We start from the raw sequence: 11,739 nt of genomic DNA, 5'->3' as shown, positions 1-11,739 counted from the left end.
ACTTTAGGCACCGGATACATTTCGGTCAAAGTCTGTTATTGCAGTACAGTCGTTCTTTTCTTAGTACTAGCCGCTCTGCACGCGCTCACGAGCATGTGAGAGGTCTTTTTTTTATTATCAAGGATAATAAGAACCTGCCACGGCGTTGTCCAGTAAAAAAGGCTCGCTTTTTTAAGAATCAACGCAGGTGATTCAGAAATCCGAGGCAGTTTTTTGAGTTGCTTGCTCACAAGGTCTAGGGAAACAAATTCATGCTTTGATATTGTGATCTCCGAGTCCGGCGTAACGCAAATAGTGTGGATGATGCTAGGGCCTGTGCTGCTAAAATTTAGAGGATTTCGATAAATCCATCAGTGCACGAGCTCGTGCTGGTGCTGAGGTTGCAGCCCTTAGTTTTTAAAAGCAAAAGACAGTGCTAAAACAACAAACTGACGGATTGGTAAGGGAGAATACCATCGTGAAATGGGCTGTGGCTATCCAGCATTGACGTCTGAAAGAATTTGAAGAGCGGAATCAAGAACTCCAGCAACTGAAGCAGTTGGTGTCTCAACATCAAATTAATTAGAGTTATAAATTTTTTTTAAATATTTTTCTATAGAAGTACTTCTAACAAAGGTGCTTCCTACAGAATCAGTATTATGGTCATTATGTCATGGGAATTAAGTTAACCTAGCTACTACTGTCATGCCACCCTAATACGAAAGAGAAATATTGTAAAATTGCAGATTCATGCATTTCCTAATCAAACTTCTTCAACCTCGCTCAATTTCATTACAATTTACTGTATAAACAAAACATTAAGACGATCAAATAAGAATAACAAAATAAGAAAAATTTGGAAATATACTGCAAGTTTAAAACGAATTTAGAGACGCCAATAACATCATGTTACGTAAGAAAATTGCAAATTATTTGGTTAGTAAAGAAGTCCATGAACTCTTGGGGAACATCAACTTGTTATCCCTAGTGTACTTTTATCCATTCAGCAACTCCCCTTCCACTCGGCACCGTTGGATCACTAAGGTCGACTTTCGTCCCTACTCGATGGGTGGGTAATTAATTCATTACTTGAGAGATCATTAGTCAAATCACTTGACAAAAAACTATAAACAACCATGTCCTTTATATCTCCCTTAAGATAGAGATACTTTCTCAGCACACCCTCCCGCTGAAACCCTACTTTCTCCAAAACTCTCTGAGAGACCTTATTCTCTACAGCTACAAAAGACTGCAACCTAACCAAATCAGGGTAGTCCTTGAAAACTTGAGAGAGTGCAATCCTAACTGCCTTTGCTGTTATCCCTTGGCCCCAATACCTTGCAGCTAAAGCATACCCCATATCTGCCTTATGCCGATCATCACCTGATCCCGGAAACATAGTCACGAAACCAATCGAACGGTCATCGATGCATATCGACCGCCGCCATGGATGGGGAATGCAAACGTTCTTGATGAAATTCAAAGCCTCGTCTTCGGTTGTCAACGTCTTGAATCCGCGGAGGACTCGAGTCACCTGATCATCACCTCCGAATGACAAGACATCGTCGGCGTCAGATAGCCTGAACGGACGGAGAGCGATTCTGGAGAGATCGGTCTGCATAACAAGTTATAGAGGTGATAGAAATGAGAAAACACTAGATATTACGAGCAACAATAATGTATGTCAAAGTTAAATAACAAACAACTATGCTATGATGTCAATGATGATGTATTGGATTGAATTTTTACGTACAAAAATTACAAATATTATTAAAGATCATGAAAGACTTTGAAATTGGGTTTGTAGAATATAGTGGCCTTACCAAATTTTTTAACCAAAGTTGCTACAAAGTCTTAATCTCCTAATAAATTAATTTATCAGCTATTCTTGTTTGATGATAACCAACTAGGATTGATAGCAATTTCGGGCATAATTTAACAGCATTTTGATGTGACATTCAACTTTACGAAGGCCCAACTGTTGGTTTGTAGAGATCCCAACTGTTGGTTTGTGTCAGGTGGACCATTGAGATGAGTTAATGGTGTCCGTAAAATTTAGAATGAGTGGTCCGGATCTCTGGTCCGTTGACTCCCGACACAGAGCACTAGTTTAATCACTAGTTGAATTTTGGTGAATGGGGATTATTTACTTTATTACTACCAGGCAATATAATAGCTAGTTGTTTATCATTTGGTGTTTGTGGCAAAATCTTCCAATGAATTATTCAGTTTTATTAATTTGAGTTTATTTGGTTCTTATCAAGTGAGAACAAACTCTAATGCTAAAATGCGTTGTATTTGGTCTGAGAAATCAAAGCAAGGAAGAGTTTTGGCATTTGGTTTGAGACATCAAACAGTCCCGCATCGAGCAAAGCAGAGGTGGAGAGACGAGACCGGCGTATAAAATAGGATTGGGAGGCATATGGCAACATACTTACCTGGACGGGGTCAATGGGCGATCAAGAAGGCTCATGGCCTAGGCTGGTGACCTCCATTGCACTTAGGAGGGGTGCCTGCTTATGGTCTCCTCAACGTAGGAGAGCCAACGTCATAATTTGTTGCCGTGGGGGCCTGCGTTCGCGCGGCCCCTTCATCAATTCAGTTCTGAAAATATCTATCTGCCTTGGTATCTAACTGTTTCGGTATGTTATGGTTTCCATCAATATTCTGTTCGTCATCCTATAGGGCTTGAGCGTCCTCTCAAATCCAATGGAAAATCATCATTGTGGAAACATTAAATATTTCGACTAATAGAAACACGTCTCACGTGTACAACTTATTAAATATGACAACTGTCACGAGCTAACGAGCCACATTCTCTACGAAGGCCCTAAAAGCCTAGAATCAATAGGCCCTCAGGCTCAATTAATTGCAAACGGTCCAAGTCAATGGTCACGCGACCTGCACAAATTACCTGGATAGTAATGGGCTTGCCTATCAAACTTTTAGCATAGCAAGATTCTCTGAAGCACAATCCATGAAACTTAAAGGAATATTCCTCCGCTGGTCTGCAGACTAGGTAACACTTTGCTAACAAGTTCAACGAACCCGAATGCTAATGTTAACTCCTTAGTTCTCTATGAATAGCCCGTAGTAAGTAACCTATAACCTGATTGGTCTAACAAGCCCAAAAAACAGTTGGTGTCTCAACATCAAATTAATTAGAGTTTTAATAAAAAATTTAATATTTTTCTATAGAAGTACTTCTAACAAAAGTGCTTCCTAAAGAATCAGTATTATGGTCATTATGTCATGGGAATTAAGTTAACCTAGCTACTAGTGTCATGCCACCCAAATACGAAAGAGAAATATTGTAAAATTGCAGATTCATGCATTTCCTAATCAAACTTCTTCAACCTCTTCTCAATTTCATTACAATTTACTGTATAAACAAAACATTAAGACGATCAAATAAGAATAACAAAATAAGAAAAATTCAGAAATATACTACAAGTTTAAAACGAATTTAAAGACGCCAATAACACTATGTTACGTAAGAAAATTGCAAATTATTTAATTAGTAAAGAAGTCTAGGACCTCTTGGGGAAGATCAACTTAATTATCCCTAATATACTTTTATCCGTTCAGCAACGCCCCTTCCACTCGGCACCGTCGGATCACTAAGGCCGACTTTCGTCCCTACTTAATTCATTACTTGAGAGATCATTAGTGAAATCACTTGACAAAAAACTATAAACAACCATGTCCTTTATATCTCCCTTAAGATAGAGATACTTTCTCAGCACACCCTCCCGCTGAAACACTACCTTCTCCAAAATTCTCTGAGAGGCCTTATTCTCCACAGCTACAAAAGACTGCAACCTAACCAAATCAGGGTAGTCCTTGAAAACTTGAGAGAGTGCAATCTTAACTGCCTTTGTTGTTATCCCTTGGCCCCAACACCTAGCAGCTAAAGCATACCCCATATCTGCCTTATGCCGATCATTACCTGACGACACCAATCGAACGGTCATCGATGAATATCGACCGGCGCCATGGGTGGGGAAAGCAAACGTTCTCGATGAAATTCAAAGCCTCGTCTTTCGTTGTCAACGTCTTGAATCCGCGGAGGACTCGAGTCACTTGATCATCACCTCCGAATGACAAGACATCGTCGGCGTCAGATAGCCTGAACGGACGGAGAGCGATTCTGGACAGATCGGTCTGCATAACAAGTTATAGAGGTGATAGGAATGAGAAAACACTAGATATTATGAGCAATAATATTTAAAAATGTATGATAAAGTTAAATAACAAACAACTATGCTATGATGTCAATGATGATGTATTGGATTGAAGTTATACGTACAAAATTACAAATATTATTAATGACCATGAAAGACTTTGAAATTGGGTTTGTAGAATATAGTGGCCTTACCAATTTTTTTAACCAAAGTTGCTACAAAGTCTTAATCTCCTAATAAACCAACTACGATTGATAGCAATTTCGGGCATAATTTAACAGCACTTTGACGTGACATTCAACTTTATGAAGAATCGAGATTCAGAGTCAGAGATCATGAGCTAGTGGATAGAGATTCGGGCCATTCAAAGGAGATAAAGAGATTCAAATTGTTGATTTGTGTTAGGTGGACCAATGAGATGAGTTAATGGTGTTTGTAGAATTTAGAGTGAGTGGTCCGGATCTCTAGTCCACTGGCTTCCGACACAGAGCACTAGTTTAATTACTAGTTGATTTTTGGTGAATGGGAATTATTAACTTTAATACTACCAGGCAATATAATAGCTAGTTGTTTATCATTTGGTGTTTGTGGCTAAATCTTCCAATGAATTATTCAGTTTTATTAATTTGAGTTTATTTGGTTCTTATCAAGTGAGAACAAACTCTAATGCTAAAATGCGTTGTATTTGGTCTGAGAAATCAAAGCAAGGAAGAGTTTTGGCATTTGGTTTGAGACATCAAACAGTCCCGCATCGAGCAAAGCAGAGGTGGAGAGACGAGACCGGCGTATAAAATAGGATTGGGAGGCATATGGCAACATACTTACCTGGACGGGGTCAATGGGCGATCAAGAAGGCTCATGGCCTAGGCTGGTGACCTCCATTGCACTTAGGAGGGGTGCTTGCTTATGGTCTCCTCAACGTAGGAGAGCCAACGTCATAATTTGTTGCTGTGGGGGCCTGCGTTCGCGCGGCTCCTTCATCAATTCAGTTTTTAAAATATCTATATGCCTTGGTATCTAACTGTTTCGGTATGTTATGGTTTCCATCAATATTCTGTTCGTCATCTTATAGGGTTTGAGCGTCCTCTCAAATCCAATGGAAAGTCATCAGTGTGGAAACATTAAATATCTCGACTAATAGAAACACGTCACATGTACAACTTATTAAATATGACTACTGTATGAAATATGCAAACTGTCATGAGTTAACAAGTCACATTCTCTACGAAGGCCCTAAAAGCCTAGAATCAATAGGCCCTCAGGCTCAATTAATTGCAAACGGTCCAAGTCAATGGTCATGCGACCTGCACAAATTACCTGGATAGTAATGGGCTTGCCTATCAAACTTTTAGCTCAGCAAGATTCTCTGAAGCACAATCCATGAAACTTAAAGGAATATTCCTCCGTTGGTCTGCAGACTAGGTAACACTCTGCTAACAAGTTCAATGCACCCGAATGCTAATGTTAACTCCTTAGTTCTCTATAAATAGCCCGTCGTAGGTAACTTATAACCTAATTGGTCTAACAAGCCCAAAAAATAGTTGGTGGCTCAACATCAAATTAATTAGAGTTTTAATAAAAAAATTAATATTTTTCTATAGAAGTACTTCTAACAAAAGTGCTTCCTACAGAATCAGTATTATGGTCATTATGTCATGGGAATTAAGTTAACCTAGCTACTAGTGTCATGCCACCCAAATACGAAAGAGAAATATTGTAAAATTGCAGATTCATGCATTTCCTAATCAAACTTCTTCAACCTCTTCTCAATTTCATTACAATTTACTGTATAAACAAAACATTAAGACGATCAAATAAGAATAACAAAATAAGAAAAATTCAGAAATATACTGCAAGTTTAAAACGAATTTAAAGACGCCAATAACATCATGTTACGTAAGAAAATTGCAAATTATTTGATTAGTAAAGAAGTCTAGGACCTCTTGGGGAAGATCAACTTAATTATCCCTAGTATACTTTTATCCGTTCAGCAACGCCCCTTCCACTCGGCACCGTCGGATCACTAAGGCCGGCTTTCGTCCCTACTTAATTCATTACTTGAGAGATCATTAGTGAAATCACTTGACAAAAAACTATAAACAACCATGTCCTTTATATCTCCCTTAAGATAGAGATACTTTCTCAGCACACCCTCCCGCTGAAACCCTACTTTCTCCAAAACTCTCTGAGAGGCCTTATTCTCTACAGCTACAAAAGACTGCAACCTAACCAAATCAGGGTAGTCCTTGAAAACTTGAGAGAGTGCAATCTTAACTGCCTTTGTTGTTATCCCTTGGCCCCAACACCTTGCAGCTAAAGCATACCCCATATCTGCCTTATGCCGATCATCACCTGACGATACCAATCGAACGGTCATCGATGCATATCGACGGGCGCCATGGGTGGGGAATGCAAACGTTCTCGATGAAATTCAAAGCCTCGTCTTTCGTTGTCAACGTCTTGAATCCGCGGAGGACTCGAGTCACCTGATCATCACCTCCGAATGACAAGACATCGTCGGCGTCAGATAGCCTGAACGGACGGAGAGCGATTCTGGACATATCGGTCTGCATAACAAGTTATAGAGGTGATAGGAATAATAAACACTAGATATTATGAGCAACAATATTTAAAAATGTATGATAAAGTTAAATAACAAACAACTATGCTATGATGTCAATGATGATGTATTGGATTGAATTTATACGTACAAAAATTACAAATATTATTAAAGATCATGAAAGACTTTGAAATTGGGTTTGAATATGGTGGCCTTACCAATTTTTTTAACCAAAGTTGCTACAAAGTCTTAATCTCCTAATAAACCAACTACGATTGATAGCAATATCATGCATAATTTAACAGCACTTTGACGTGACATTCAACTTTACGGGGAATCAAAATTCAGAATCAGAGGTCCTGAGCTAGTGGATAGAGATTTGGGCCATTCAAGAGAGATAAAGAGATTCAAACTTTTGATTTGTGTCAGGTGGATCAATGAGATGAGTTAATGTTGTTTGTAGAATTTACAGTGAGTGGTCCAGATCTCTAGTCCGCCGGCTTCCGACACACAGCACTAGTTTAATTACTAGTTGATTTTTGGTGAATGGGAATTATTTACTTTATTACTACCAGGCAATATAATAGCTTTGGCAAAATCTTCCAATAAATTATTTTATTTTATTAATTTGAGTTTATTTGGTTCTTATCAAGTGAGAACAAACTCTAATGCTAAAATGCGTTGTATTTGGTCTGAGACATCAAACAGTACCACATCGAGCAACGCAGCGGTGGAGAGACGAGACCGACGTATAAAAGAGGAACGAGATGCACATGGCAACATACTTACCTGGACGGGGTCGATGGGCGATCAAGAAGGCTCATGTCCTAGGCTGGTGACCTCCATTGCACTTAGGAGGGGTGCTTGCCTATGGTCTCCTCAACGTAGGAGAGCCAGCGTCATAATTTGTTGCTGTGGGGGCCTGCGTTCGCGCGGCCCCTTCATCAATTCAGTTTTGAAATTATTTATTTTCTTTGGTTTCTATCAGTTTTTTGGTATGTAGTTTCCATCAATATTCTCTTCGTTATTATCTTATAGGGTTTGAGCGTCCTCTCAAATCCAACATTGTGGAAACATAAAATACTGTATGAAATATGTATACCATTAGTCAAACCCTCACGAGCTAACGGGCTACATTCTCTAAGAAGGTCCTAAAAGTCCAAAATCATTAGTCAAACCTTCACGAGTAAACGATCAAAGTTAATAGTTACGCGATCTGCACAAATTACCTTGATAGTAATGGGCTTGCCTATCAAACTCTTAGCACATCAAGATTCTCCGAAGCACAATCCATGAATCTTAAAGGAATATTCTTCTGTCGGTCTGCAAACTATGTAACACTCTGCTAACAAGCTCAATGAACCCAAACGCTAATGTTAAGTACTTAGTTCTCTATAAATAGCCTGAAATAGGTAACCTACAACCTGATTGGTCCAACAAGCCCATAAAGCTTGGTGTTCGACCGCCACCTTCTTCCCCCACCTCCACCTGCTTGCAGGAGTACGGCTGGAGTTCTTCAAACACCTCTGGATCGACTCCCTGAACCACGTCTTCACCGACAATGATGCCGGTGAGATTGAGGTGGTAATGTGGGTGCTCCGGTCACTTGCATTCTAGTTCAAATCCTCTTCGTAAATTAGATTAGTTTAGAATATCATTATCAACTAGTCAAATGAAAAACACAATTGTACTCTCAACGTCATGGAGAATCGAAGAACAAACCAAATAAAATGACCAGTGTACTGAAAAGTCTTGAATAATATAACAAAGTCGAGCTACTGACAATGGCAAGTGTCCCAGAGTTGAAAAAATTACACTTTCACTCATTTTCTAATCAAATTTCTTCTGCCTCCGTTATTTCACTACAATTTATTATTTGTATAAACAAATGTCGAGACGATCTGGTCTGATCAAGCAGAAAAGGAACATCAAGAAGGCTAAACCCTAACCAAAATTAATCAAAGGCTCCAAAACTGCAAAATCGATTCTTCGAGCTCTTGGCATCTCTCCATACTCATGACGGAAGCAAAGACTTTCCTTGCTCTTTTATCCTTGGAACGTATCAATCCTTGCCGCAACACCTTCATAAGAAATAATACAGAGACGCATAAACTTATCAATCTTAAAACCTATGCATATGAATCAAACAAGTAAGATTATCATTTCTGAGAAATAAAAAGTAACTGCCCAAATCTTGATAAAAGAATGCAGGGCGATAAGTATACCGTTTGTATCTCTTCTTGGAGCCACATGGACAGAGCGCATTCCTACTGATTTGCCCACTCTTAGCCAAATTAGACTTGGCAAGGTCCAATGGCGTTGAACCCATCAATTTTTGCACCTGAGGAGCCGAAATTTAGAGTTAGCAATGTTTCCTACAGTCGTAAATCGTTATCAGAATTTTGTGTTGTGTGGATGTTACAGGAAAAAAGTGTAGCTAAACAAACCAAGGCCTCCATAACCAATATGATTTAAACTTCCCCCTTAATCACCAAACCCCTCTCATTTTCCTCATCAGTGCCTACAACACATACACACCCACATAAATAATACAAATTCAGTACATCCAATGGAAGCAACTCGCATGCCTCCACTAACTTATTAATTCATCTTGAAGGAAGCAATCACACACAATTCAACGCGGCTATTGAAACATGCCAATAAGCGGGCAGATAAAATCTGGCCTTAACAAGAAGTTTAGGTGCTTAGCCAACCAAAAGGATGCCACTGTACTATAAAGCCTTCCCAAAGATAAGAAAACAAGCAAAGACATAGATAGCAAAAGCTATATAAGACATTCTGAAGTTAAGTACTAATTTCAGCACAGGGTAAATCAGTTTTACGAAGGTTGAAAAATGAGAAATAATACCTCGTTAATGTTCCTTGGCATTGGTTTCCCTTCTTTCTTTAAATTCTCCATCTTCTTTTGTGCTTCTCTAGCCCACGTGAATTTTGCAAGAGCATTCTCAACATCAGCAATCGTGCATTTACAATGCTTCGCTGCTTCTTGTTTTTGAGCAACTTGGAGATTCTACAAAACAAAAGACCTAAAACTATAATCAAGAGACTTAACCAGACACAATCTACGCACATAAACCTAGTATGAATCATTTTGAAATTCCAATAAATAAATACTTTGGACTGCATCCTGTGAATAATGAAGTTTCCTTCAGCTTAATAGCTCATTTCTCTGTAGTGATTATATTGGCAGTTTAAGGAGGAAAAAGAACTCGAGTTTAAAGCAATTCCATAAAAGAAAGAGCGAGAGAAATTGGCAAAGAATATGGAAAAGGAAAGCGGAATTAAAAAGATAGGCAAACAATCTCGTATTCAAGTCACAAATATTGGCATTAAAACTATGTAGGATGGAATAGTTTATCTGAGAGATATCCAGATTCTCACAAAAACCAGAGGCAAACCTAGATTTTGTGTGAAATGGCACTTTTTCTTAAGAACATAGGAAATAGTGTTGTAGCTAATTGGACTATTACAAGACTTATTTTACGAGACTTGAACTTTACAAGCATAAGCACACAAGTATACACATTGCCAAATGGACCAAACAGAGATTTCATCTGGCAAAAAAATAACAAGTAAAACATCAATTTAAAAGGGTAAAACCAACCTCTCCAGTGGAATCAAATCCTCCGAGATAGCGAATAATCGCTTCCTGCTTCTCGAAAGCATCGGCAAAAGTAGCTTCACTGCTTCTCCCCACAATGTATTGCTTGAACGCCCCAATTCTTCTAGCATTCTTCATCTCATCCGCAAATCCTATAATCAACCCAAGAAACAAACAAATAATTATCGTTAACGTAACCATGAATTTCCAACCAATCTCTCAAATTTAAACAAAATTTAACTGAGTACAGAAGTTAAACAAACCCCTGGAACCAAAAGCACGAAAAATTTACATTTTTTCAAAATATCAAATGGGTTTCCAAAAAGCTCGAAAATTCTACATTTTTCTTCAAAATATCATATAGGTTTTACAAAAAGCTCGAAACTTCAAGCACAAAAACTCGAAAACAAAATATTCAAATCTCAGAGATACCTAATCAGGAAACAAAAAATAGAAAATGTGAAAAACAAAGTTGAAATTAAGGGACGTACGAAGCAGCGTGAACGAATCGGAGCTGGACTTTGCATCCTCCGGAGAGGCCTTGTTGCCGGTGAAGACCCCTTTGATCTTGTTCATCCATGAGTTATCCAGGTGCGTCGTGGAGGAGATCGGGCGGTGAAACGACGGAGCGAGGTTGCGGTCACCGTAACGGTAGCCGAAGAAAGATGACGGGAACTTCGAGTTTTTGTTGCAGAATGTGGTGCTTATGATTCGCGAAGAGCGATGCATTCTCGAAAATGTTGGCTCTTTTTGGTCTCTATTTCTCTTTGATGACGATTTAGGGTTTTAGTCTGCAGATTCGGGGTTTTGGGAACAGAGAGACGGGTTGAAGGAAATGCAAAACCCTCTTCCTTGAACGACGTCGTTAATACTTTCTATGTTTCTAGTTAGCCTCCGAAAAAGTAAATATTTGCAATTTGCAACTTATTAGAAGAAACGTACCTACCTGGTTTAAGTTTCGTGACAACCGAGCATGACTAGGTTAATGGCTGGTTTGGTATTGTTATGTTTTGAAAAAAAACTATTTTTGTTGTACTGTGAGAATAAGTAGCTGTGAAATAAAGCAGCAGAGTGTTTGGTAAACTTTTTTGTAAAAGTGATTTTGAAAAAAAAAACAATATTATATTATTTGGTAAACTTTTATGTAAAACAGATGTGAAAAAAAATCGGTTTTTCAAAGCTTGGTTTTGCAGCTTTGTGTTTTTGACTTTTTTTTCACCCAAAACTGTGAAAAAAAGCTGAAGCTGAATGTTTACCAAACACAAAAAAACTCCCAGCTTTTTTTTATACCCATTTTTTTTCAGAATCATCACATTACCAAACCAGGCCTAAGAATCGCTACAATGGCATGGTGGATATCGGTAGTTATTTGCAATTTGCAACTCATTAGAAGA

General features: G+C 38.5%; 2 protein-coding genes, 3 non-coding genes and 2 pseudogenes across 5 annotated transcripts; 3 read left to right on the top strand and 4 right to left on the bottom strand.

The window, feature by feature from the left end:
• Positions 1-734: 734 nt before the first annotated feature.
• Positions 735-1,758, bottom strand: LOC103413983 (uncharacterized). Its single transcript, XM_008352405.4, has one exon. The coding sequence runs from the start codon at positions 1,598-1,600 to the stop codon at positions 1,019-1,021; it is 582 nt and encodes a 193-aa protein (XP_008350627.2). The 5' UTR covers positions 1,601-1,758; the 3' UTR covers positions 735-1,018.
• Positions 1,759-2,409: 651 nt separating this feature from the next.
• On the top strand, positions 2,410-2,571 carry LOC114820267 (U1 spliceosomal RNA). Its single transcript, XR_003767761.1, has one exon. It is a non-coding gene; the product is annotated as a U1 spliceosomal RNA (small nuclear RNA).
• Positions 2,572-3,313: 742 nt separating this feature from the next.
• LOC103413982 (uncharacterized) lies at positions 3,314-4,545 on the bottom strand (annotated as a pseudogene).
• A 435-nt stretch (positions 4,546-4,980) lies between these two features.
• LOC114820270 (U1 spliceosomal RNA) lies at positions 4,981-5,142 on the top strand. The gene has a single exon (XR_003767764.1). It is a non-coding gene; the product is annotated as a U1 spliceosomal RNA (small nuclear RNA).
• Positions 5,143-5,992: 850 nt separating this feature from the next.
• LOC103450997 (uncharacterized) lies at positions 5,993-6,783 on the bottom strand (annotated as a pseudogene).
• Positions 6,784-7,504: 721 nt separating this feature from the next.
• LOC114820268 (U1 spliceosomal RNA) lies at positions 7,505-7,666 on the top strand. The gene has a single exon (XR_003767762.1). It is a non-coding gene; the product is annotated as a U1 spliceosomal RNA (small nuclear RNA).
• A 797-nt stretch (positions 7,667-8,463) lies between these two features.
• On the bottom strand, positions 8,464-11,241 carry LOC103413980 (uncharacterized). Its single transcript, XM_008352402.4, has 5 exons — positions 10,837-11,241; positions 10,349-10,497; positions 9,593-9,754; positions 8,949-9,064; positions 8,464-8,804 (listed from the first exon to the last, which is right to left on the bottom strand). The coding sequence occupies exons 1-5, from the start codon at positions 11,072-11,074 to the stop codon at positions 8,786-8,788; spliced, it is 684 nt and encodes a 227-aa protein (XP_008350624.2). The 5' UTR covers positions 11,075-11,241; the 3' UTR covers positions 8,464-8,785.
• Between the last annotated feature and the right edge of the window lie 498 nt (positions 11,242-11,739).

This window comes from Malus domestica, chromosome 12, assembly GCF_042453785.1.
Source record: "Malus domestica chromosome 12, GDT2T_hap1".
Lineage (NCBI taxonomy): Eukaryota > Viridiplantae > Streptophyta > Magnoliopsida > Rosales > Rosaceae > Malus > Malus domestica.
This window is presented reverse-complemented; position numbering and strand designations above follow the sequence as displayed.

What these genes read in the sequence shown, in the direction of transcription:
- LOC103413983 (XM_008352405.4), bottom strand. Translation starts at nt 1,600, where the DNA reads ATGCAGACCGATCTCTCCAGAATCGCTCTCCGTCCGTTCAGGCTATCT.
- LOC103413980 (XM_008352402.4), bottom strand. Translation starts at nt 11,074, where the DNA reads ATGCATCGCTCTTCGCGAATCATAAGCACCACATTCTGCAACAAAAAC. An exon ending in GATTTGATTCCACTGGAGAG is followed by an intron (nt 9,755 to 10,348) that starts GTTGGTTTTACC and finishes TTTGTTTTGTAG; the next exon opens with AATCTCCAAGTTGCTCAAAA. An exon ending in TGCCAAGGAACATTAACGAG is followed by an intron (nt 9,065 to 9,592) that starts GTATTATTTCTC and finishes TCGGCTCCTCAG; the next exon opens with GTGCAAAAATTGATGGGTTC.